The sequence below is a fragment of the Trichechus manatus genome, unplaced genomic scaffold, assembly GCF_000243295.1.
Source record: "Trichechus manatus latirostris isolate Lorelei unplaced genomic scaffold, TriManLat1.0 scaffold00054, whole genome shotgun sequence".
Lineage (NCBI taxonomy): Eukaryota > Metazoa > Chordata > Mammalia > Sirenia > Trichechidae > Trichechus > Trichechus manatus.
In genome coordinates this window covers 13,602,108-13,628,155 of record NW_004443990.1, presented here as the reverse complement: position 1 = coordinate 13,628,155, position 26,048 = coordinate 13,602,108, and the positions used below count along the sequence as shown (strand labels likewise).

At 42.1% G+C, this 26,048-nt stretch overlaps 1 protein-coding gene across 1 annotated transcript in view; it reads left to right on the top strand.

Annotated features, from left to right (window-relative positions):
- B4GALNT2 (beta-1,4-N-acetyl-galactosaminyltransferase 2 (SID blood group)) overlaps positions 1–24,801 on the top strand; it is a 51,482-nt gene extending 26,681 nt beyond the window's left edge. The window contains exons 4-13 of the mRNA XM_004378115.2: positions 3,227–3,409; positions 3,981–4,118; positions 10,220–10,326; positions 12,508–12,545; positions 16,508–16,688; positions 17,594–17,680; positions 22,151–22,338; positions 23,270–23,410; positions 23,651–23,870; positions 24,450–24,801. Coding sequence (XP_004378172.1) covers positions 3,227–3,409; positions 3,981–4,118; positions 10,220–10,326; positions 12,508–12,545; positions 16,508–16,688; positions 17,594–17,680; positions 22,151–22,338; positions 23,270–23,410; positions 23,651–23,870; positions 24,450–24,655 — 1,489 coding nt within the window. The 3' untranslated portion in view covers positions 24,656–24,801. The remainder of the gene's footprint in view (positions 1–3,226; positions 3,410–3,980; positions 4,119–10,219; positions 10,327–12,507; positions 12,546–16,507; positions 16,689–17,593; positions 17,681–22,150; positions 22,339–23,269; positions 23,411–23,650; positions 23,871–24,449) is intronic.
- Positions 24,802–26,048: the final 1,247 nt, after the last annotated feature.

Genomic DNA, 26,048 nt, shown 5'->3' with positions numbered 1-26,048 from the left:
ATAAGTATATCTGTATCACTGAAAAGCTGTTTTTATAGATTAGTCTGGAATTGTTTTACTGGTGAAACATATGGATTTGGGATTTTTTGAAAAAGGAAGTACCTGGCCTCAGTTTTTTCACTTCTGGGGGTCTGTTTAGGTCATTCGTATTTTTCTAGAAAGCTATCCCTTTCATCCAAATATTCAAAATCTAGTCTTCTCTTTGGGTATCTCTCCTTCTGTTCTCCCCCTTAGGAGACTGAGATAACTGATAGATCTCTGATAACTGATTGCTGTCTGATTCCCAATTCCCAGTTCTGGTAAAGAAATTCTGACTGATTGGCCCAGCTTGGACACCACGTTCACCATGTGTCCAATCAACTACAGCCAGGGCGTGTCAGGTAATACAAACTAGGCTACTTGGTGCCATCTCTGTGGGTCAGGAGGAAAACTCCCAGAGAAGGGAGGTTATAAACCAGCCAGATAATAACACAAGTTGTCTACTTGGTTAGCTCTTAGATTTATCAGTTATTCCATTTTCTCTATTTTCCCCTCATTCACCGCTTTCTACTTGCATTGTTAAGGCAAGGTTCACAAGAATGTTCGCACTCTCTCTCTGCCCTATTTCCTAAAGTCGTTGTCTTCGCTTGATTTCCTTGAACTAGGTAACAAAAGAAACCAGCCTGAACCAGTGCCTGACGCCATCGTAACCCCGTAGGTGACCTTCTGTCCGATCTGGAAGAAGATGGAAACTTTCTCAGAAAAAAAGACAGTACAGACCTAATTAGTGAATGAGAAGTCCGACCAGCGCTAAACCACCTTCTCCATCCAGTGTGCCTGAGCAGAGAATAAAAATTGACCTGGCCTTTTAAATCAAAATTTATAGAGCCGCCGCCCATGAAACAAAGATATACACCCACTTCCTGCCCTTAACCCCATAAAACCATTCCCCTGAAACCCCTCGGGGAGGCAGTATTGGATGGCATGCAGCTCCGACTGCCTCCTTGATTGGCCAGTCAATAAAGTTGCCTTTCTTTCTCCCCAACCCATCTCTGTCATTTTGGTCCTGGACAGAGTCACACCAAGCAGAACCCGGAGTTCCCGGCGACATTCTTATTAAGTTCTTTTTTTATTATTATTGTAAAAATTTACAAGCAGTCCCCGACTTAGGATGGGGTTCTGTTCTAAGTTGGTTCTAAGGTAAGTCGAATACCTCTTTTTATTAGTTTTCATTAGTATTGCCTTTTATTATCAGTATCTTTATAAATCCAATCTTTATTTGTCTTTGATGTGGAAATACTACGTATAAACTTAACGATATATTTTAATACATGCATACATTTAAAAAAAAATCAAAAATTACTCCGACGATGAAGAAGAGTTGGACAACATTGGCATTTTGTCAGTTGTGGTAATAACGCCACTTGTGGAAGGTTCTGGATTATCCCTGGAAATGAGGATAGCATTTCTAGTCAGAAAATTAGCTGGAGTTGTCTATATGGTCCTTTTCTTTCTTTGTTTTCCATATATTTCGAGGTAACCTCTCACTGCTTCCCGAATCTGCCTATCGACTTTAGCAAAGCTATCAGCGTTTGGGTCCATGTTTTGAAGCACCGGAAGCCCTTTGATTTAGTTTAGCAAAAACTTCTGGTAATCTTTCACTGTAAATTTTTTGACAGCTTCTCTCCTTCCTCTTCCTCATCATTTCTTCTTCAGCATTTCTTTACTCTTCAAAATCCATTAAGTCCTAATCTGTCAGTTTCCCTTCTTTGTGATCTATGACCTGTTCCACATGGGTGCTATCAAGTTCTAAATTCAGCATGATTGCCACCTGGACAATTCTTCTACCAATTTCTTTCATCATGTTATTCTGATCAAATGCTTGGAGTGTGTACACATAACTCAACATTTTTTTCCAAATCCCCTGTATGCATTTTTCCATAACTTCCTCCCAGGAAGATGCAAAGTTCCAGACACACTGAAGAATATTAATTCTTCCAGAAATCAAGTAATGTTATCATACCTCCATCTCTTGCAACTATTGCCTGAGAAAATGTAGTCCATAGGTAGTATGCCTTGAAAGTGGTGATTGCCCCTTGATCCATAGGCTGAATCACAGCTGCCCTATTGGGAGGTAGGAAAAAAAAAGGTAGTTGTAAGTGCTATTCCTCCTAACTCAAGTACATCGTAAATCAGGGACTACCTGTACAGCTTTTGCCAATTCAATAGTTACTGAGTTCTTGTTTCTGCTTTTATTAGATTCATTTTGTTGTCCTTTTTCAAACTTCTTATTTGGATGTGTAATTCATTAATTTTATGTTTTATGATTAGAAATATGTGTTTAAAGCTACAAATTTTTGTCTCAGTATAGTTTTAGCATGTTTCATAGTTTTGATATTTAAAAAAAAAAACCAAACCCGTTGCTGTCGAGTTGATTCCAACTCATATAGTGTTTTAATTCTCTTTATATTCTTGTTCTGTTGTCGTTTTGATTCAAGAGTTGCTTTGGAGAGCCTTTGTAAAATTTCCACATTGTTTGGGAGGGGTTGTTATTAGGTTACATATTAATTGCACAGAGTATATGAACTGAACTATTTACACTTTATTACACTTTTCTTTGTGTCCTAATATATGGACAGTTTTTTTTGTAATTATTCTTGAGCTCTTTAACAGAATATGATTGTTAAATTGCCCTACTGCTTTGTATAATTTTGAGACTTGATCTGTCAAGGACTGAAAGAGGTATTTTGAATGTGTGACTACTATCATGTTTCTAGTCCTTTCTCTTTTCATTTCCTGCTACTTTTTGCTTTCAATATTTTAATGCGTTTATTTAGTCGATAAAGTTCAAAACGACTATATCTGCTTTGTGGGTCATGCATTTGATTGTTATAAAGTGGTTCTTTTGTCCTATTTAATTTTTTTTTTTTTTTGCCTTGACTTGAGCTATACTGACATTAATATTGCAAGCCTTCCTCTTATTTTTTTTTTTTTCATTTTCTTGGGATGTTTTTGTCTATCCTTTTACTTTTGATTTTTCTGAGTTCCTTTGTTGTAACTTGATTCTTTACACTTAACTCTTCCATTTATCAAGTGTTTATATTGGTAAATAGTATAAGCCATAGTTTTAACTTAGATTTTCCCTTGAGTTACAGTTCCCGTATGTATTACATAATCAAACCATTTATTACATAGTCAAGAAAAAGGATCATAAGGTAACTTGTTCTTTTGTCTCCCACTGCTCTAGATGTCTGTGGTTTCTCAAGAGATTCCTCTTAATCTTCGGACTTGGAATCATTCTATTTCTGTTCCTTCATTCAAAGTTCAGTAGCTTCAAACCAGAGCTCCCACGTCTGGCTCCAATAGCACAGAAGCTGAAGCTTTTACCTGAGGAACGTCTCAGGAACCTCTTTACCTATGATGGAATTTGGTGAGATATCGAGTGTACTCTCCCTTCCATCCTCTTCCACCTTGGCCTGACATCCCCTTGTTCTTCCTCAGGTTTACTATGCCCTGTTGTACCCATTTTACAGATGGTTACTTACCTTCCTGAACCTGTGCTGATCACTAGAGTGATTCCAAACTGTAGGAACCGGGAAAGGGCTTGGTCTGTAGTAGCACCCAGGGAAGTCCCTTTAAACTCTGGAGGGCCTGTTTGACCAAAACTACAGGAAAAATTCTGCCTTTCTCTCCCTTCTGGTGGAGCGGAGATGTCACCGACATTCATGCGGGCTTTCAGGTTTAAAGAAATCAAGTGTGAGGGATAATTCAAGAGAATGAGAATCTTTGACCTTTATTCTCTTTCCTACCTCCAGCCTCAAGCCTCCCTGGGACTCTGGGTAGGACCACTGCTGGGTTTCCAGAGTCTCAACCCAATCAGTACAGCCCAGGTGTGGAAAAGGGGATCCTCAGGGTGAACAACACACTGATTAGACCCCAGGTTCCCTCACTCACCAGCCCACCCACTCAATCCACGTTTACAGTCCTCTTACTTGTTTTAGGTTGTTCCCGAAAAATGAGTGCAAATGTGAAACCACCAAACAGCAGAGAGGCTATAACTTTCAGGATGCCTACAGCAAGAGTGACCTCCCAGCAGTGAAAGCAAGGAGACAGGCTGAATATGAACACTTTCAGAGGAGGTAATGCAGACCATGAGGGCTCTTGGGTCCTGAAGTAGGGGCAAAGCTGTCTCTACTCTGTTCTGATGGTGTGAGTCCTAAGGGAAAGGAAGGGATTTCTATTAACACATGCAAGGCACTGTACTAAGGACTTTACTTGTTGTTGTTAGCTACCATCCAGTTGACTCTGATGCATGGTGACTTTACGTACAACAGAACGCAACACTGGCCAGTGCTGCGTCATCCTCACAATTGCCAGCATGTTTGAGATAATCATTATAATGTTGATGATAAACATAATAAACATATAATCTCATTGAGAGGATCAATCGCTAGAGGAGGACATCAAGTGTGGTGAAGTAGAGCGCCAGCGAGGGCAAGGGAGATCCTCACTGAGATAGAGTACACTGTTGTGGCTACTGTGCCAGTCCATACTGTAAGCTCATTGGGAGTAGGATCTGCACCAGATTATCTTTGTACCAAACACAGTGCCTTTCTCAAAGTGGGTCGTCAGTGTGCTTCAGCACTAAATGGGAGCATTATGAAGCTCTGGTAGGAGCTGAGCTTCTCCCTGCCCAGCCACTTCTTTACTGACACGAGACCCAGTTCACATCAGTCATTACTATTAGTTGTGTCTGGTTTTGTTCAGACCTATATTGCCAGGTATAATCTCAAGAGAGCTGGTCATTTCCACAGGTGAAGGAGGGTGCAGGTGAGGACTGACCAGGACCACCTCCAATTCCTTAGCCCTCCCTGTGTGGAATCAGTTCCTTCTTATAATTCCTTCTGCCCAGCTCCCTCTGGACCAGCCCCTCCCTCGACAGTCACCAGCCTCATGTCCTCTTACTCCTTCCTTGCCCTTCCCCATCGCAACCTCTCCATCTCTCAACCTTCTCTCTACTTCCCTATTCCCTTTCCCTCTACCATGCCCCTCCACGATTTGCACACCGAGGCCTTCCCTAGTGGAGACAACCATGACTCCTTTCCCTCTGCAGTCTCTATACTGCCCAGGACAGAGACTGGAGTCATCGTCCTTGTAAACGTGTCCCCTGTGCTTCCCCTCACGCCATTCACTTATGCTACAGACATTCATTGTGACAGGCACTTCAAGTGCCCAACTTGAGAGACAGCAAAATAGTGGCAAAGGGAAAACAGGAAACAGGCAAAAAGTGGGAACCATCCTGGCTGGAGGCAGGCAGAGGGGGTTACGGGAGCACAGAGCCAGAGCACAAGGTACTGTTTGGTGTGAGAGCTTATCACATTGAGTTATGGCTCCCTCTCTATTTTTCTTATCTGTTCTACTATTCTATAATCTCACTGAGAGAATCAGTTGCTAGAAGAGGACATCATGTGTGGTGAAGTAAAGGACCAGCGAGGGCAAGGGAGATCCTCAGTGACATGGAGTCCATTGCTGTGGCCACTGTGCTAATCTGTTTTACTGTAGGGACCAGGACGATTCCTATAGCTCTGATTCCCACCTTCCTGGTTCTGTGGCAGCTTCCTCTGTTGCAGGAGTTCATGGAGGAACTCTTACAAAGAAACTGCTGTTGTTAGGTGCGAAAGAGTTGATTTTGACTCACAGTGACCCCATGTGACAGAAGAGAACTACTCCATAGGATTTTCTAGGCTGTAATCTTTACAGAAGCAGATCTCCCGGTCTTTCTCCAGCAAAGGTGCTGGATGGGTTTGAACCACCAGCCTTTTGGTTAGTAGCCAAGAGCTGAACCATTGTGCCGTCAGGGCTCCTGGGAATATACTAAGGGAAGAAAACTTGGGGAAAAGTCCTTAGAAATTAATATTATGATACTTTGCATGTATAAAACATTTTAAAATAAGAAAGGAATGAAGATAGTTTGTATCAGTGTGGTGGTGGCGGCCCTGCCTCAAGCGCACCCAGGTCCTCATAGTCAGGGGACTTCACAGCCATCACCAGTAACACTATTTATTCATTTATCTGTTGAGAACATATCTCTTTGCCATGTGCAATTCCAGAGTTAGACTCTCGGGGTTTATCAACCAGATTGTTGGTTGGATATAGCAAGAACTGATTAGGGCTGCTAATATTAAAAGGCCCCATACACCTGTCAGTACTGTGGTGGCTTGCATGTGGCTGTGATGCTGGAAGCTATGCCACTGGTATTTCAAACACCAGCAGGGTCACCCATGGTGGACAGGCTTCAGCTGAGCTTCCAGACTAAGACAGACTAGGAAGAAGGACCTGGCGGTCTACTTCTGAAAAAAATTAGCCAGTGAAAACCTTATGAATAGCAGCAGAACATTGTGTGATATAGTGTTGGAAGATGAGCCCCTCAGGTTGGAAGGCACTCAAAATACAACTGGAGAAGAGCTGCCTCCTCAAAATAGAGTCGACCTTAATACGTAGATAGAGTCAAGCTTTTGAGATCTTCATCTGCTGATGTGGCACGACTCAAAACGAGAAGAAACAGCTGTAAACATCCATTAATAATAGGAATGTGGAATTCTGAAATATGAATCTAGGAAAACTAGAAATCATCAAAAATAAAATAGAACAATAAGATCAATATCCTAGGCATTAGTGAGCTGAAATGGACTGTATTAACCATGTTGAATTGGACAGTCATATCGTCTACTGTGCCAGAATGACAAGTTGACAAGGAATAGCATTGCATTCATAGTCAAAAAGAACATTTCGAGATCTATCCAGAAGTACAACGCTGTCAGTGATAGGATAATATCCATACGCCTACAAGGATGACCAGTTAATACTATTATTCAAATTCATGCACCCAACCTCTAAGGTCAAAGATGAAGAAACTGAAGATTTTTACCAACTTCTGCAGGCTGAAATTGATCAAACATGCAATCAAGATGCATTGATACAAAAAACTGAAACAAGACCCATACTTCACACCATGCACAAAAGCTAACTCAACATGGATCAAAGACTTAAATATAAAATTGAAAATGGTAAAGATCATGGAGGAAAAAATAGGGACAATGCTAGGAGCTCTAATACAAGGCATAAACACAATACGAACCATAAGTAACAATGCACAAGCACCAGAAGATAAACCAGATAACCGGGAGCTCCTAAAAATCAAACACTTATGCTCATCAAAAGACTTCACCAAAAGAGTCAAAAGATTACCTATAGACTGGGAAAAGATTTTTGGCTACAACAAATCCGATCAGCATGTGATCTCTAAAATCTTCAAGATACCGCAAAACCTCAACAACAAAAAGACAAATAACCCAATTTTAAAAATGGGCAAAGGATATGAACAGGCACTTCACCAAAGAAGACATTCAGGTGGCTGACAGATACATGAGGAAATGCTCACGATCGTTAGCCATTAGAGAAATGCAGATCAAAACTACAATGAGATATCATCTCACCCCAACAAGGCTAGCATTAAGCCAAAAACCACAATATAATAAATGCTGGAGAGGTTGTGGAGAGACTGGAACACTTTTACACTGTTGGTGGGAATGTAAAATGGTACAACGACTTTGGAAATCGATTTGGCACTTCCTTAAAAAGCTGGAAATAGAAGTACCATATGATCCAGCAATCCCCACTCCTTGGAATACATCCTAGAGAAATAAGAGCTGTCACACGAATAGATATATGCACACCCATGTTCATTGCAGCACTGTTCACAATAGCAAAAAGATGGAAATAACCTAGGTGCCCATCAACGGATGAACAGATAAACAAATTATGGTATATTCATCCAGTGGAATACTACTCAATGATAAAGAACAATGATGAAGCCGTGAAACATAACATGGAGGAATCTGGAAGACATTATGCTGAGGGAATTTAGTCAGTTGTAAAAGGACAAATATTGTATAAGATCACTATTATGAGAACTCAAGAAAAGGTTTAAACACAGAAGAAAACATTCTTTGATGGTTACGAGGGTGGGGAGGGAGGGAGAGGGGTATTCACTAACTAGGTAGTAGACAAGAATTATCTTAGGTGAAGGGAAGGACAGCACACGCTCCAGGGGAATTCAGCACAGGTGGACTAAACCAAAGCTAAGAAGTTTCCTGAATACAGTCAAACACTTCGAGGGACAGGTTATCAGGGGGCAGAGGTCTGAGGACCAAGCTTTCGGGAGCCATCTAGGTCAATTGGCATAACAAAGTTTATTTAGAAAATGTTCTGCATCCTGCTTTGGTGAGTGGCGTCTTAAAAGCTAGTGAGTGGCCATCTAAGATGCATCAATTTGTCCCAACTCACCTGGAGTAAAGGAGAATGAAGAACACCGAAGACACAAGGAAAGTATTAGCCTAAGAGACAGAAAGGGCCACATAAACCAGAGAGTGTGTCAGCCTGAGACCAGAAGAACTAGATGGTGCCCAGCTACCACCAATGACCGCCCTGACAGGGAACACAAGAGAGAGTCCCTGATGGACCAGGAGAAAAGTGGGGTGCAGAACTCAAATTCTAGTAAATGGACTTAATGGTCTGACTGAGACTGGAGGAAACCCAGAAGGCATGGCCCCTGGACTCTCTGTCAACCCAGAACTAAAACCATTCCCGAGGCCAACTCTTCAGACAGATTAGACTGGACTATGGGACATAAAATGATACTTGTAAAGAGTGTGCTTCTTAGCTCAAGTAGATTCATGAGACTAAATGGGCAGCTCCTGTCCGGAGGTGAGATGAGAAGGCAAAGAGGGTCAGGAGCTGGTTGAATGGACACAGGAAATCAGGGGTGGAAAGGAGGAGTGTGCTGTCACAGTACAGGGAGAGCAGCTAGGGTCACATAACAATGTATGTATAAATTTTTGTATGAGAGACTAACTTGAATTGTAAACTTTAACTTAAAGTACAACAATAAAGAAAAAAAAGGAGGAAAGAAAAAAATGATGCAGAGAAAAAGGGGGAGAAAAAAGAGTTCGGCTGCTAACCAAAAGTTCGTCAGTTTGAATCCACCAGGTGCTGCTTGGAAACCCTATGGGACAGCTCTACTCTGGTCTATAGGGTCTCTATGAGTCGGAATCGACTCGACGGCAACAGGTTTTAATAATATAATATTTGTCCTTTTGTCTGACTTATTCATTCAGCATAATGTTTTCAAGGTTCATCCATGTTGTGACATGTATCAGACCTTCATTTCTCTTTATGGCTGAATAATATTCCATTGTATGGATATACTGCATTTTGTTTATCCGTTCATCTGTTGATGGATACTTGGGTTGTTTCCACCTTTTGTCTATTGTGAATACTGCTGCAATGAACATTGGTGTACAAGTATCTGTTTGAGTCCCTGCTTTCAAGTCTGTCTATATACCTAAGAATGGAAATGCTGTGTCATATGATAGTTCTATGTTTTACTTTTCGAGGAATTGCAGAAGTGTTTTCCACAGTGGCTACACCATTTTACAGTTCCACTAGCAGAGAATGAGGGTTCCAATTTCTCTACATTCTCCCCAGTACAGTTATTTTCCATTTATTTGATAATAATCACCCTAGTAGGTGTGAAGTAGTCTCTCATTGTGTTTTTTTTTTAAATTGTGCTTTAGATGAAGGTTTACAGAGCAAATTAGTTTTTTATTAGACAATTAACACACATATTATTTAGTGACATTGGTTGCCAACCCAGCGACATGTCAACACTCTCCCCTTCTTGAGCTTGGGTTTCCCATTACTAGCTTTCCTGTCCCCTCTTGCCTTCTCATCCTTGCCCCTGGGCAGGTGTGCCCGGGTAGTCTTGTTTTATGGGTCTGTCTTATCTTTGGCTGAAGGGTGAACCTTCAGTACTGAGTTAAAACTGTGTCGGGGGGGCCATACTCTCTGGGTTCTCATTGTGGTTTTGGTTTGCATTTCCCTAATGACTAATGACTTTGAACATCTTTTCATATGTTTATTGGCCCCTCTCTTCTTTTTTTGCTGGTCCTGATTTTTACTTTTTATGTACTTTCTTGTAAACAGCCTTGGTATCCTTATGGAATTAGAGGTTGAAGTAGAGGGAGTGGGAATAAAGGAAGTGGAAAGAGAAGGGAGGGGAGGCAGAGGCAATCTACTTTCAGTTTCTCCCCATTGGCAGGACAAGGCTCTGTACCACTTCAAGAACTACCCAGGGCCTGGCACCAAAACGGCTGCTAACGTGGTGTTTGTTTCCTTGCAGAGAAGGGCTGCCCCGCCCACTGCCACTGCTGGCTCAGCCCAACCTTCCCTTTGGGTACCCTGTCCACGGGGTGGAGGTGATGCCCTTGCACACAGTTCCCATCCCAGGTAGGTACATTCCCATCCTGGGAGAGCCTAGGCAGCTTTCTTATTCCTTCTTAGGCATTTTCTTTCAGGGCAAAAGGATGGAGCTGAAGGCAACAATCATTCATGAGTGCCTGTTGTGCATCCAGCACAATGCAACAAGCTTGATACGGTTTTGCTGAATGTTAGCCTCACTGTGTCCACAACTGGGCAGCACCCCTTAGTAGCTGTGACCTCCCTGAGGCTCCGAGATAACATAGAAGAGAACAGAAATCTGTGTGCCTCAAAAAATATTAGGACATAATTGGCTTTTTGGTGTCAACCAGCATAATGGGAGCCAGCAAAGTGCAAGACTGTCTCCAGGAAGTGCATTCTGAAAAGAACATTTATGTCAGCTGAAACTCCTCTCCACCATGGAGTTGTATACACCCCTCTAATTCAGCATCACCACCCATATCAAAGGGTGGCACAAATGGTTAAGCAGTTGGCTACTAACTGAAAGGCTGGCATTTCAAATCCACCCAGAGGTGCCCTAGAAGAAAGGCCTGAAAAATCACAGCCATGAAAACCCTGTGGAGCGTAGTCCTAGTCTGACACACACAGGGTCACCATGAGTCGTAATCCATTCGACAGCAACTAATTTGTTTGTATGTTTTCCCCCATATCAAACGGAAGTAGAATATTATCAGGAGAGAGACACCAGAGGCATGAGCCTGTAGATGCAAATGTCTCCCCGCCAATTTCAAGAGGGTGAACTCTGTGGGCCCATCCAGTGAACTCTTCTTCTGCTGTGAGCTCATCCCATCTTGAGACAAACAGCCCCACTATGGGCTGGAAAAGATCCAGGAGGGTCTGGGCAGTGGTGACACCTGGGGATCTGGCATGCCTCCTGGATCAGGCTGAGCTCTGTCCAGGTCCAGCACCGGTGATCAAGACAGACACTCAAATTACACAGACTCACACATCAGATGGGGTGAAGATGAGCTTGAATGCCCTGAGACAGGCAGGAATGCAGGATGTCTGTGGACGGCCCTACCCACATAAAAGGAAATGCAAGTGTCAGAGTGGTGGCCAGGCCATCCCAGACAGTGGACAGAAGGCAGGGGGATGTGGGGCAGGAGCCTCAGCCCCTAAGCTGGGTGAGCCTGGTAGTGATGTCACCAGGGTTGATGTCACCCAGTACAGTAACTCATGGTGTCACCCCCCATGCTAATTACCTCAGCAATGTAGCTAAAACACCAAAACATTTGACAAAATCAGCAACTATAATAACACCCACAGTGATGGAAGACAATCGCGCGTGCTTGTAGCGATTGTGGATGGAACCACTTGATTAGAAGCGTCATTGTAATTGGGTAATAATGACAGCTCGGACTAGAGCACATTAGAAGGTTCAAAAAGCAAATTAGCATAGAGTTTTAGCCTTGTAGGCATATTGATACATGTAAGCTGGGCTTACAAAAAATTTTTTTGTTGTTATAACTAACTATAGGGATATTTTATAATAAATTTCTGCTGAAACACTGCACAAAAATTTATAAACAGTCATTTTGGTGTCACCCCCTCTGACAGTGTCACTGGTGCAGTTTGCACCCCCTACACCCTCCTAGTGACTCCACTGGAGCCTGGCTCACTTCAGTTCCACTCTGGCCATCCTTCCTTTTAAGCTGACCTCACATTTACAACAACCCGTGAGATAAATATTACTTTGCCATTTTCACAGCGGATGATAGTTTAGTAAGTAGTCTATAGGCCACAAAGGGAGTAAGTATTTGAATTAGAACTTAAATTAGTCATATTGTAAGAACAAAGATACACTCTAAAGTAAATACACGTGGGGTGAATTACTAGTGTTTTTGAATAGCCAGTTTTAAATGATTTGCCATTTTGGATGATTCATTATTTATTCATTGCTTCCTTCCTTCGGTAACAGAGAATGAATTCATAGCACCCATTTGAAGCTGAGGATGGGAATCAGAGGTTTTAGGACCACTGGGGCTTGGGAAGGACAATGGAAGACCATCTAATGGAAACGTGGGGAGAGGCAGTGTGTCAGTAAGCACTCTGAATAGCAGGTGACACTTGAAGAGACTCTAGAAGGATGAGGAGGAGTAACCAGGTGGGTGAGAGGATCAAGGAGCCCATAGCATCCTCTCAGATGGTGTTTTTTTTTTTTTTTTTTGTCTCTTTCCTTGTGTCCTCCAGGTCTCCAGTTTGAAGGACCAGATGCCTCCCTCTATGAGGTAAGAGTCTCCTTCCCAGCCCCTCTTTGTCTTTAGCATTCTGTCCTCTGCTCACTGCCCATGCCCATCCTTTCAACTGCGGCTGATCTCAGACAATGACAGAAACCCCTATCTGGATTTACCTGGATTAAATATCAGATGTGAATTCAAGGCTGGGGGATAGTGGCAATAGTGTGTATAGAAGTCTGATTTTTCTAGCTCTGGGAATGGCTGGAATTCCAGGGAGAACTCCCAAGACCACTTAAAGAACTAGGTCACCAAGAGGACTGCTGCCACAGCTGAGTGATAGAGAGAAGTGGACCAATTCTAGCTACTGGTTGAAGGTAGAACTGACAGGACTCACTAGCAGATTGGATGTAGATGCGAGGGAACAGCAGAACAAGGATGACTTCCATTTGGGGGCTTGAACAGTTGAGTTGATGATGGTGCCATTCGCAAGAACTGAGGAGAGCATGGGAAAAGGGAAATGAATTTATAGAGAAAAATCAGTTGTTCCGTTTTGAAGAGAGCAAGTTTGAGTTATTGTGAAACTTCCTAGCAGAGCAATGAATCAGGCAGGAAGATCACAGCAAGAGATGAGCAGAAGACATATACACCCACTCCTCACTTATCGACATGGTTAGGTTCCACAGATCAGGTTGTTATGCAAAAATTGGCATATGCAAAAATGGAAGATGACAACATCAGATCACAGAATATTATATGGGACACATATGTCCTTCTGGACCCAAGAGGTGGAAAATGTAGGTGGGTACTATATGTCCCAATGGTTATGAAAGGGTTACTGCCAGACGTGTGTCATTAATGCGCACAATAGTCAGATAGTAGATTTTTTACTACTTATCTTAGTCATCTAGTGCTGCTATAACAGAAGTACCACAAATGGATGGCTTTAACAAAGAGAAATTTATTTCTTCACAGTAAAGTAGGCTAAAATTCCAAATTCAGCGCGTCAGCTCCAAGGGAAGGCTTTCTCTCTCTGTAAGCCTTCTCATCAATCTTCTCCCAGACTAGGAGCGTCTCCGCGCAGGGACCTTGAATCCAAAGGACACTCTCTGCTCTGGGCACTGCTTTCTTGGTGGTATGAGATCCGCAACTCTCTGCTGGCTTCCCTTTCCTTTTATCTCTTGTAAGATAAAAGGTGGTGCAGGCCACACCCTAGGGAAACTCCCTTTACATTGGATCAGGGGTGTGACCTTAGTAAGGGCGTTACAATCGCACCTAATCCTCTTTAACATAAAATTACAATCACAAAATGGAGGACAACCACACAATACTGGGAATCATGCCCCAGCCAAATTGATGCACACATTTTTGGGGGGACATAATTCAATCCATGACACTATTGTTGTAAATGCAAAATGTCAGATAACAAGATAGTTGATAAGTGAGTAGTAGGTGTGTCATACCACTTGTGGTATTTCTGTTACAGCAGCACTAGATGACTAAGACAAGGTGTATTTGGAAATCATCAGCATATACGCAGCATTTAAAGCCCTAGAAATGGATGAAATCCCCTACCATGAAAGTGTGGAGTAAGAAGGCAAAAGTGCCCAGAACCAAGCCCTAAAAAACTCCATTTGGACGTTAGATAGAGGAGAAAAAGGAGTGGGCAAAGAGAAGACAAAAGGAAAAGTTGGCAGAGTAAGAAGACATCTAGAAGAATGGTGCCCTACAAGCAAAGAATAATAGTGGTTTGAGAAGCCCCGTCCTTGAAGTTGAAGCTGAAGAAAATTAGAACAAATCCATGTGAGCCAAAGTACGACCTTGAGTATATCTCACCTGAATTTAGAGACAGTTTCCAGAATAGATTTGATGCATTGAGTACTAATGGCCAAAAACCAGACGAGTTGTGGAATGACATCAAGGACATCATACATGAAGAAAGCAAGAGGCCATTACAAAGACAGGAAAGGAAGAGAAGACCAAATGGATGTCAGAAGAGACTCTGAAACTTGCTTTTGAACATCGAGTAGCTGAAGCAAACGGAAGAAATGATGAAGTAAAAGAGTTGAATGGAAGATTTCAAAGGGTGGTTCAAGGAGACAAAATAAAGTATTATAATGACATGTGCAAAGACCTGGAGTTAGAAAACCAAAAGGGAAGAACACACTCATTTCTCAAGCTGAAAGAGCTGAAGAAAAAATTCAAGTCTCTAGTTGCAATATTGAAGGATTCTGCAGGGATAATATTGAATGACACAGGAAGCATCAAAAGAAGATGGAAGGAATACACAGTCACTGTACCAAGAAGAACTAGTCAATGTTCAACCATTTCAGGAGGTAGCATATGATCAAGAACCGATGGTATTGAAGGAAGAGGTCCAAACTGCACTGAAGGCATTGTCGAAAAACAAGGCTCCAGGAGTTGACAGAATATTAAAATATTAATTGAGATGTTTCAACAAAGGGATGCAGCATGAGAAGTTCTCACTTGCCTGTGCTAAGAAATTTGGAAGACAGCTACCTGGCAAACCAACTGGAAGAGATCCATATTTATGCTTATTCCAAAGAAAGATGATTCAACCAAATGCAGAAATTATTGAACAATATCATTAATATCACACGCAAGTAAAATTTTGCTGAAGATCATTCAAAAGCGGCTGCAGCAGTACAGTAACAGGGAACTGCCAGAAATTCAAGCAGGATTCAGAAGAGGACATAGGAGGGGGGATATCATTGCTGATGTCAGATGGATCTTGTATGAAAGCAGAGAATAGCAGAAAGATGTTTACCTGTGTTTTATTAACTATGCAAAGTCATTCAACTGTGTGGATCATAACACATTATGGATAACATTGAGAAGAATGGAAATTCCAAAACACTTAATTGTGTTCATGCAGAACCTGTACATAGATGGAGAGGCAGTCATTCAAACAGAACAAGGGGATACTGCGTGGTTGAAAATCAGGAAAGGTGTGTGTCAGGGTTGTATCCTTTCACCATGCTTATTCAATCTGTATGCTGAGCACATAATCTGAGAAGTTGGACTATATGAAGAAGAACGCTGCATCAGGATTGGAGGAAGACTCATTAACAATTTACAATATGCAGACGACACAGCCTTGCTTGCTGAAAGTGAAGAGGACTTGAAGCACCTACTGATGAAGATGAAAGACTACAGCCTTCAGTATGGATTACACCGCAACATAAAGAAAACAAAAATCCTCACACTGAATAAGCAACATCATGATAAACGAAGAAAAGATTGAAGTTGTCAAGGATTTCATTTTACTTGGATCTACAATCAACACCCATGGAAGCAGCAGTCAAGAAATCAAAAGATGCATTGCAGTGGGCAAATCTGATGCAAAAGACCCCTTTAAAGTGTTAAAAAGCAAAGATGTCACCTTGAAGACTAAGGTGCGCCTGACCCAAGCCATGGTATTTTCAATTGCCTCATATGCATGCAAAAGCTGGACAATGAGTAAGGAAGATGGAAGAAGAATTGATGCCTTTGAATACTGGTGTTGGCAAAGAATATTGACTATATCATGGACTGCCAAAAGAACAAACAAATCTGTCTTGGAAGAAGTACAGCCAGAATGCTCCTCAGAAACAAGGATGGTGAGACTTTGTCTCACATACTTTGGACATGTTATAAGAAGGAATCAGTCCCTGGAGAAGGACATCATGCTTGGTAAAGTAGAGGACTGTCAAAAAGAGGAAGACCCTCAACAAGACGGATTGATACAGTGGCTGCAACAATGGGCTCAAGCATAACAAAGATTGTGAGAATGGCGCAGGACTGCGCAGTGTTTTGTTTTTTTGTACATAGGGTGGCTGTGAGTTGGAACTGACTCGAGGGCATCTGACAGCAACAACCCTTGAACACCATGTCTGATGCTTCTCCTCTCACCTGCGTGCTCTGCCTCCTGCTGTCATCCTGGGTATGTTCCTTTTCTGAAGGACAGACATTTTCCAGCCCCTGCATTTAACGTCTTTCTACCTCACCCTTCCTAGGTCACCCTGACAGCTTCTCTGGGGACACTGAACACCCTCGCTGACACTTCGGACAATGAGGTGCAGGGCAGAGGCCAGAAGCAGCTGATCATTTCAACCAGTAACCGGGTGCTTTTGAATTTCATCCTCCAACATGTGACTTACACCAGCACAGTGTACCAGCACCACCAGGTGGACATGGGTGAGATCCTGTCCTTCGATTGCAAAATGCTTAGGGAGCCAGAAAACACCACCAGGCCATCTCAAAGTCTTCCTCCTCCAGGAAGCCTGCCTGTATTTACAATTCTCCCCTTGCTCCTGTTTGTAATCCCAGACACCTAACTTCCCAATTGTTGTACCCAATACTGGAGTCCCTGGGTGGTACAAGCAAGAAGCCCTCGTGGTGCAGTGGTTAAGCACCAGGCTGCTAACCAAAAGGCAGTTTGAACCCATCAACCACTCCGTGGGAGAAAGATGTGGCAGTCTGCTTCCATAAAGATTATAGCCTTAGGAACCCTATGGGGCAGTTCTACTCTGTAGAACTCCTAGAGGGTCGCTATGAGTTAAACTCAACTCAGTGGCAACAGGTGGGTGGTGCAGTTTGGCTGCTAACTGAAAGTTTGGTGATTCAAGTTCATTCAGAGGCACCTCGAAAGAAAGTCCTGGTAATCTGCTTCCAAAAAATCATCCATTGAAAACCCTATGGAGCATAGTTCTATTCTGACACACATGGATCGCCATGAGCCGGAATGGATTTGGCAGCAACTGATTCAATTTATTTCAGATAGTAAATGGCAAAGTCAGAACTTAATCCAGATCCTCTGATTCGAAGCTCGTGCCCACTCCACTACACCAGATTTTCCCAGGAAAAGAAATGTGGGCTTAGGAGGCATTCAGCAAATTGCCCCAGGGAGCCACAAATCAGCAAATTAGTAGCTAGAATGAGATTAGAGTCTGATTCATATACTCTCTGGGCTCCTCAGTCTAATTCTAGCCAAGACTTTCCCTACCAAACCTTCACTCCTCCATAAGTCAGCTTCCTGGGGCAATGTGAAGGGTGATCCAGATTTGATGACGCCCAGGTTCTGACCTCCTTTCTCCTTCCAGTGACTCTGGAGTCTAAGTCGTCAGTGGCGAAGTTTCCAGTGACTATCCGCCACCCTGTCATCCCCAAGTTATATGATCCTGGACCAGGTAAGGCCCTTGTCCCTGGGGCTCCATGGTGGGACCCTGCAGAGCTATTGGTGAAATTCAGAGGGGAGCATCTCAGAGATGGAAGGGGGAGAGTTGATAAAAGTAACAGTTCTGATATGATTCCTAAAGTGACAAGCTTTGGAGGGAAAAAAATTCTAGGACACACTCCCCTAATATTGCTTAATTGTACTTATTATATGGTTTGTGCTTATTGTGAAAAAAACTAATGAGTTATAACATTTTAATAAGCAATTGTAATAAAAACAGAGTGGCACTGGAGCATGAATAGATATATTTCAATGAAATCAAATTGAAAATCCAGAAATAGATCCAATACATGCTGAAGTTTCACTGTGATAAATGTAGCTGTCCAAATCAAAGGGGGGTGGGGAGGAAGATGGATTAATCAAGAAATTATGTGGAATAATGACGTGGGGTGTCCCAACACCATTTATTGCATAGCCCATCCTTCTTCTCCTCCCTGGCTTATCGTGCCACTTCTGTCAGGTGCCAAATTCCCAATTTTGCGGGGGTCTGAATTTGGGCTTTCTTAGATTCTATTAATTTGTTTGTGGATCCTTGGATTAATTCCATAGTGTTTTAATTACCAAGGCTTTAAGAGAGATTTTGATATCTAGTGGGGACAAATCCTATCTCACTATGTACTTCATTTGCAAAATTTTCTTAAATCTTCCTCATCTCTTACTTTTCCATTAGAGTTTTAGGATCAGCTTGTCAAGATCCTCTAAAATCCCTTACGATTTTGATTGGAACTGCATCAAATTTATAGATTAATTAGAGATGAAGTGACAACTTTATAAAGGTGAAAATTCCCCAGCCATGAATCTTGTATATCTCTCTGTATGTTTTGGTCTCTTTTTCGTTTCCTCAATAATTTTTTTCCTTTGTAATTTTATTTGTAAAGGAATTGCGCTGGATTTAGTCTCAGGTACCTTATATTTTTATTGTTATTGTGAACTGGATCATTTCTTCCACATTTTACAGTGAAACCTGTGAGAGCTGGAACTTGATGGGACTGCCTTGTTTTTCCAGGTCTGGCAAGTTTCCCACCTTTGACAGGGTGCAGTCTTACCAGTTTCCTATCACTCATTTTAGTGGAAAATATTTTAGGTTTCCTTCTCTGACAGGTTTCTGCCTTACACAGTTTCCAGCTTTCACAGGTTTTACTGTAATTGGTTATTTTTGGTATATAGGAATATTAGTGATTTTTGAGTGTCGAACTTATAAACAGCACCTTTGCTGGCCTCCCTTATCAATAGTTATTATTTTTTAATGTATAGAATTTTCTTAGACAAATAATGATAAATTTTGTCTCTTCCCTTCAATTCTTATAATTTGTTTCTTTTTCTTTTCTTACTGCATTGGCTGACATCTCCACAACAGTGTTAAGTAGTAGCAGTGATAGTAGGCAGTTTAGCTTGTTCCTGACTTTAATAAGCGTATTGTAATGTTTCACCATTAATGTTTGCTGTCTAAGAGTGCGGTAGATGTGTTAGGGTAAAAAAGTTTCTTTCTTTTCTTCTATTTCTATTGCTAAGAATTTTTTCTATTTCTACTTTCTCTTTTCTATTTCTTTGCTAAGAGTTTGTATTATAAATGAGTATTGAATTTTATCAGATAATTTATCTGCCTCTATTGAAATAATTTTTCTCCTTTAATTGGGTTCATGTGGTAATTTACCATGATAGATTTTTTGCTGTTGAAATATCCTTGCATTTCTGGAATAAACCCGTCTTGATTGTGATGCATTGTTTGATTAAAAGCTGAATTAAATTTGCTAGTATTTGTTCTTGTATCTTTATTCAAAATGGAGATTACCTTTCCCGGTAATATCCTTGCCCAGTTTTGTTACCAATATTATACAAGTCTCATAAAATGAGTTAGGTAGTTTTCTCTTTTTTACTATTTTCTGAAATGGATTGTAATGGTAGGAATTATATGTCCCCTGAAGGTTTGTTAAAACTCATCTGGTCCTTGTTTCTTTTTTACTTTTTCTTCTTTTTTGTCCAAGTTGGGGACTAGGAGTGGAAATGTGAATAGGAGGAACAAGAGAAAGGGGAAATTTTTTTTTAAACACCAACTCCATGTCTTTAATGGTTATTGATCTATATGTACATTGAGTCAATTTTAGAAATGTTTCTATAAAATTATCCACTTGACCTAAAATTTCCAATTTATCATAAAGTTTTTCATAGCATTCTCTTATGCTTAAAATTTTTTTAACACTTCTAAAGTTATGCCCCCTTTTGGTTCTTAACATTTGTTTTTTCAATAATTTTATGTTGTTTTAATATCCAAATATTCTTGTTCCATTTATGCCTGTTTTCATTTCATATTTTTCACATATGTAATTATTTTATGTGTCTAATTAAATATCTCAAGCATTCTTATTTTAAACCATTTTCACATTTCTCTAATACTTTCCATCTATCTGGAGTGGGTTCATCTGCACGTGGTAGATTTGCTGGCTGTCGTTTTTCATACTAGTTTTCTTTGAGTGTTTTGGAATAGTCCACTCATCTTAAGTAAGAGACGTTTGTTTGCTTGTTTGTTTTCTTTTCTCCTCCTCGCTTGCTTACTCTAGCTATCAGCTGACTGCTTCCCATCTCACAGCTTTATAGTTGCTGCTACCCCCAGTATCCTTGGATTCTGAGTCTACCCTTTTGTACTGGACTCTCAGGGTTCCTGTCCCATGGAGTTATTGAAGATCTGGTTGTTGGGCCTGAGGGTGGCTTGGCACAGGTCCTACTGTGAAGTGGCATCAGCTGTGCTTGCACCCAGGGCTGTGTGCAGGGATGATAGCTGTTTGGGGACTCCTCGCATAGAAGGTAGTATGTGGTAGAAGATGTACGGAATGCAGCCTTGCACCAGTCCATGGTTTCTAGCAAAAACCTAACTCTGGACCCACACATTCAATGAGACACTTCTCTCCTGTTACCCCTCTGAATCGGCCTCCCATCCTCTTTTGCCCGCTTCTGACCCTAGAATACAGCAAGCCAAAGCTTCAACTCTGCTTGCTGCTTTTTATTTCTGTTCCTTGAGAGAAATGTATTCTATTTTGGGGCATAGCTGTATCTTTTTATTTTTATAACTGTCATTGTATGTATTTGGAAAAGAAAAGAATCTCAAAGCAGAAACTTCCAGTACCAACTTAGCCAGGAGTCCCCCACCTTGACCATGTTGTATGGTAATTCATGCCTGGTTCTCTCTTTACTATAATAAAATAACCAAACCCTTTGTCCAGTGGCCTAAGAAAAGAAAAGGGAGGAGAGGACTCATTTGGCATGCTCTTGAACACAACTTACTTGATTCTTTTCACTAACATCTTTTCCCCTCCCTCCCTCCCTCAGACTCAGGAGAAGTTGTGGTTATGGGGCAACATGTATTAAAAAGGGAGTTCTGGAATGACTTCTGATTTCTGTCATTCTGAGAAAATAGTTCTGCAGTGAGGTTATGGAGCACTCAGCCACAAACTATAGGTAAGATGTGGCTTTCAGAATGTGTCGACTCCAGCTGACCACACACTCACCCAGACTTCACACAGGCTCCATTATCGAGTGAGGCTCCACAAAAGGGGCCTCAATCCCAGACACACACCAGCAGTTCCAGGTGTTTCATCATGGGGTCTTCTCCAAAGAAAAGTTGTTCCTTCTCCAACCTTTTATACAAGTCACAGGCATTAAGATGGACAATCTGATCTAGGTCTTCCAATCTCCAGGTAAACCTATTTCCAACCATGTCTTCCTGGGGATAAGATCATATAGGTTTCTCTCTAGGAGGTACAGGTGATGGCAGGGGGAGATCTCAAGTCCTTTAGAAATTTCTTCTTTTCTTGGGCCTTGTGATGCTTGGGTTTGAACCCCTTGATAGACAAAGCCCTGCCTGTCTCAACTCCTAGTATTAAAACGAAAGCAGAATGCAAGCAAAGTGCTGACAGATTGGTGTAAAATGAAGCGTTCAAATAGACAGGAGGAAAATGTCATAGAATCAGGGAAGGGAATTCCAGGAGATGACCTAAAATTTCAATCAGTTGGGTACATCTTAAATACACTGATTTTCCAATTCAACTAACAAACTCTTATTAAGTACCTACTGTGTATTAGGGAAGGAGCCCTGTGGTGCAGTGGTTAAAGCACTTGGCTGCTAACTGAGAGTTCGGCGGTTAGAACCCAACAGCCACTCCACAGGAGAAAGATGTGGCAGTCTGCTTCCATAAAGATTACAGCCTTGGAAACCCTATGGTGCAATTCTACTCTGTCCTATAGGGTCACTAGGAGTTGGAATTGACTTGATGGCAAGGGGTTTGGATTGGTGAGTTTGACGTATTAGGGTCATGAGGCCCATAAACACTGAAATGTTGTGGCATAAAGAAGCTATCAGACCAAAACAAGTCAAGACAGTGAAGTTTCCCGCAAGACAGACTCTGACATCCACCCCTTTCTCGCCCAGAGAGAAAGCTCAAAGACCTGGTGACCATTGCTACCAAGACTTTCCTCCGCCCTCATAAGCTCATGGTCCTGCTCCACAGTATTCGAGAGTATTACCCAGACTTGACCGTGATTGTGGCTGATGACGGCAAGGAGCCCCTGAAAATTAATGACAACCACGTGGAGTATTACACCATGCCCTTTGGGAAGGTACATTCCTCCAAGAGTAGGAGACATCTGGGTCCCAGGGCAAGCAAGTCAGAGTCAGGTCCTCTCCTGGATGGGGCTGCTTCAGCTGCTTTCCCCAAAAGGCAGGGTTTTGGAGCGGGAGGGGGGTGAGAATGCTCCTCTGAGTCTTCCCGCTGACTCTAAATTCACAGAGAAATCTAGTCATCTTCAAATTTCTGCATTAATGGGGTGGTTAATCTAGGCTTTCCTCATATTTGGTGTGGAAATTGATTGGGGTCTTAATAAGTGACTTGAGGTGTCTAACATACTAAGATTCCTGACAAATCGGGTCCAGCAACACAGAAATCTTGCATCCCTATGATTCCACCCAGACTGAAGCTGGGGAGTATCTCTATCTCTCTTTCCCTGCCCCCCTCCGTTCCTCCTTTTCTCCTTCTCTTCCTATCTCCTCTTCCCCTCCTTTTACTCTCTCTTTCTCTCTCTCTCTCTCTCTCTCACACACACACACCTTCCTTCAAGGAAACAGGAGGAAATGGATAAACATATCAGAGGGCTCCCCCCAACATCTTCCAGGCAACATAAGGGGAGATGGAAGGAGAGCCACAGAAATGATGTCAGGTGAAAAAGGACTTAATTCATATTGGCCATAAAGGCAAGGACTTTCTAGCCTGTCTTTGTCTCTGTCTTTGTTCCAGAGAGTCACTGTCCCTTCTTCCAGATTTCCATTGAGACATAGACTTCTTTAACCCAGTGCTTCTCAACCTCACTGAACAGTGGGTTCACATGGGGGCTTTAAAAAGTCCTGATGCTTCCATCTCACCCCATAGATCTAATTTAATGGGGGGGGGGTCTGGGTGCAGCCCAGGTGTTAGGAATTTTGAAAGCTCCTCAGGTGATTCTAATATGTAGTCATGGCTAGTAATCACTGATCTAACCTCATTCCCATCTACAGGGTTGGTTTGCTGGTAGGAACCTGGCCATATCTCAGGTCACCACCAAATACGTTCTCTGGGTGGATGATGACTTTCTCTTCATCAGCAAGACCAAGATTGAGGTGCTGGTGGATGTCCTGGAAAAAACAGAACTAGATGTGGTAAGGGAGATTTTTCTGGGGTAGGCAGAAAATAAAAATCCAAAGGACCCAGCACAAGTATGGTGAAAGCTGTGGCTGCAATAGCAAAAAGAGAGTAACTGAGAGATAATTTGAAGGGTAGGTACAGAAAGGGTATAATTCATACTGTAACTGAGGTGCAGTCCAGAAAGTCTTCCTGGAAGAGGCAAGAGAATATTGAGTCTGTGTTCTCTAATGTGGATTTCTCTGCCCACTGGGTAGGTAGGTGGCAGTGTGCTTGGAAACGTGTTCCAGTTTAAGCTGTTGCTGGAACAGAGTAAGAATGGGGCTTGTATTCACCGGAGACCAGGATCTTTCCGGCCCATGGACGGCTTCCCCAACTGCGTGGTGACAAGTGGTGTTGTCAACTTCTTTCTGGCCCACACCGAGCGACTCCAAAGAGTTGGCTTTGATCCCCGCCTGCAACGAGTGGCTCACTCAGGTGAGGTTGGAAGAGTGAGGAAGGGAGCTGGGCTGTGAATTAATCTTAAAAGTTTGTTCTTTCTAAGGGCCATGCCCCACTGATCATGGTCTCTTGCCCATCAACAGTGGGTTTCCTTTTACACCCCAAACTAGGGAGCTCATGGTCTCGCCTCCTAATTCGTCCTCTCTTTGACTTCCGTACCTTCCATAAACTGACTCTGAGACACGCTTCCCTTTCCTCTCCCTACGCCTCTATCTCTTCCCTCTTTCCCCACCCTGCTTCATATTCTCTTTCCAGAAATCTTTTCCCATTTAACTGCAATTGGTTAACTGTCCTCTCTCTTTCCCCTCTCATTTCCCTAGTCCTGGGGTCCATAGTTCTGTCCACTTGGAAAGTTCATCTGTGTCTCTCTGATTCTGTGCCCATATCTGTGCCTGAGAAATGAGCTTATTTATTTCCTTCCAACTCACTGGCAGGTTCAAAGAGCTAAGGGTCTGGATCCGGCATGGGGCTGAACCTCCCCATGGCCCTTCTCTCAGATCTGGGTCTCTGACAGAAACTCACAGTTCCTTCTCCTGCTCTCCCCTCTCGTTGCAGAGTTTTTTATTGATGGGCTAGGCAGCCTGTTTGTGGGGTCTTGCCCAGAAGTGATTATAGGTCACCAGCCCCATTCTAAAGCAGTGGACTCAGAGCTGGTTGCCCTGGAGAAAACCTACAACACATACCGGACCAACACGAAAGACCAGGTCCACTTCAAACTGGCTCTGCACTACTTCAAGAACCATCTACAGTGCTCCACATAAAGGTTCAGGGGGATAGGAAAAGCACTCGAATGATTGGTTGTGGGTATCTGGAACAGTGGAACTGGTGTTAGGGCTGCCTTAAAGTGAACTACTGACAAGATGAACATCGTAATTGAACTAGCTGGTGGGTAAGGGCAAATGTGTCATAGGCCAGATCTCAAAAACGAGACTTCAGGGCACACTTTGAGTTGTATTGCTTTCTTGTAAAGGACTAACCAAAGACACACTCCAGAATGCCAGGGATTAAACTTGGAGCCTGTGCTAAGGTGTCCTGATGAACAGACATCACTGATGTTTAACTCACAGTGTACATACAGTGGCCAGTCACAAAATTCCAGAGACTTGAGACCAGCTGCTGACCACTCAAGAACCATGTCATCGACAGTGCGGACCTGTCATACGTTGTTGAGAGAGGCTCTTTCTGGTTTACTGGAAGTCAGCGGGTTTTACAAGCACTCCTCTAGTCCTGCCTTTATGGTTTCTGCTTACCATGGCTCTCCCTGGAGACTCCTACTGAAGATGGCCTGGGGTAGTTTAGGATTTCTGAAAATATGTTCTGTGAGATATTAATAACACTTCATGAAAAATGTTTTGGCGGTCAAATAATTTTGAGAAATACTTCCTACTTCATCTTCCTCTTGAAAAGTAACAATTACATTAGCATATTAAAAGTTCTGATAATCCTGCAGTAAAGAAATCTGCTTAACGTTGTTTAATTCAGTATTTCCCAAATATGGATATAAACTGGCAATCATTTTTTATTCTCCTCAAACAGAACTGTGTATGGGAGATTAAGAGTTATTAGAAATGGACCAATCACTAACCAGGGTAATGGAGACTACATTCATAATGATCATTATTTATTTGTTAGTAATATCACTCCATTGTGAATGTCATAAAGATTCTATGGCAAAAGCTTTTACAGGTTTAACTAACATGCAGAATCATTTTGCATAATGGCACCGATGAACACACGAGCCTCTCTATCACTCAGGACCCAGTGCTAGCACAGCATGACCTATAACCTACAAAGTTTGTGGACCGCTTTGAAGCGCAGGTAGAATTCGAACTGCAGAAGTGCTTAGGTAAGCACAAAGAGAAATTATTTAATTTGTCAAATTCTTCCACTCCAATAGCATAAAGCAATAGAGTCTTGCCTACTACCTCGTGTCTATTTTCTTGCTTTTCTTCCTATTTCAATTCATGGTTCCAAAAGTACTAAAAAAATGAGCATGGTATTCACAACAATTGCCCATGGTAGCTTACGAACATTTAAAAAATAGTAAACAATTTGTATTACTCTTTAATTTTTACATATGTAGGTCTAGACATACTATGCATGAAGTACGATACTATTTCTTTACATTAGCAACTAGATGGACATTGAATGCTA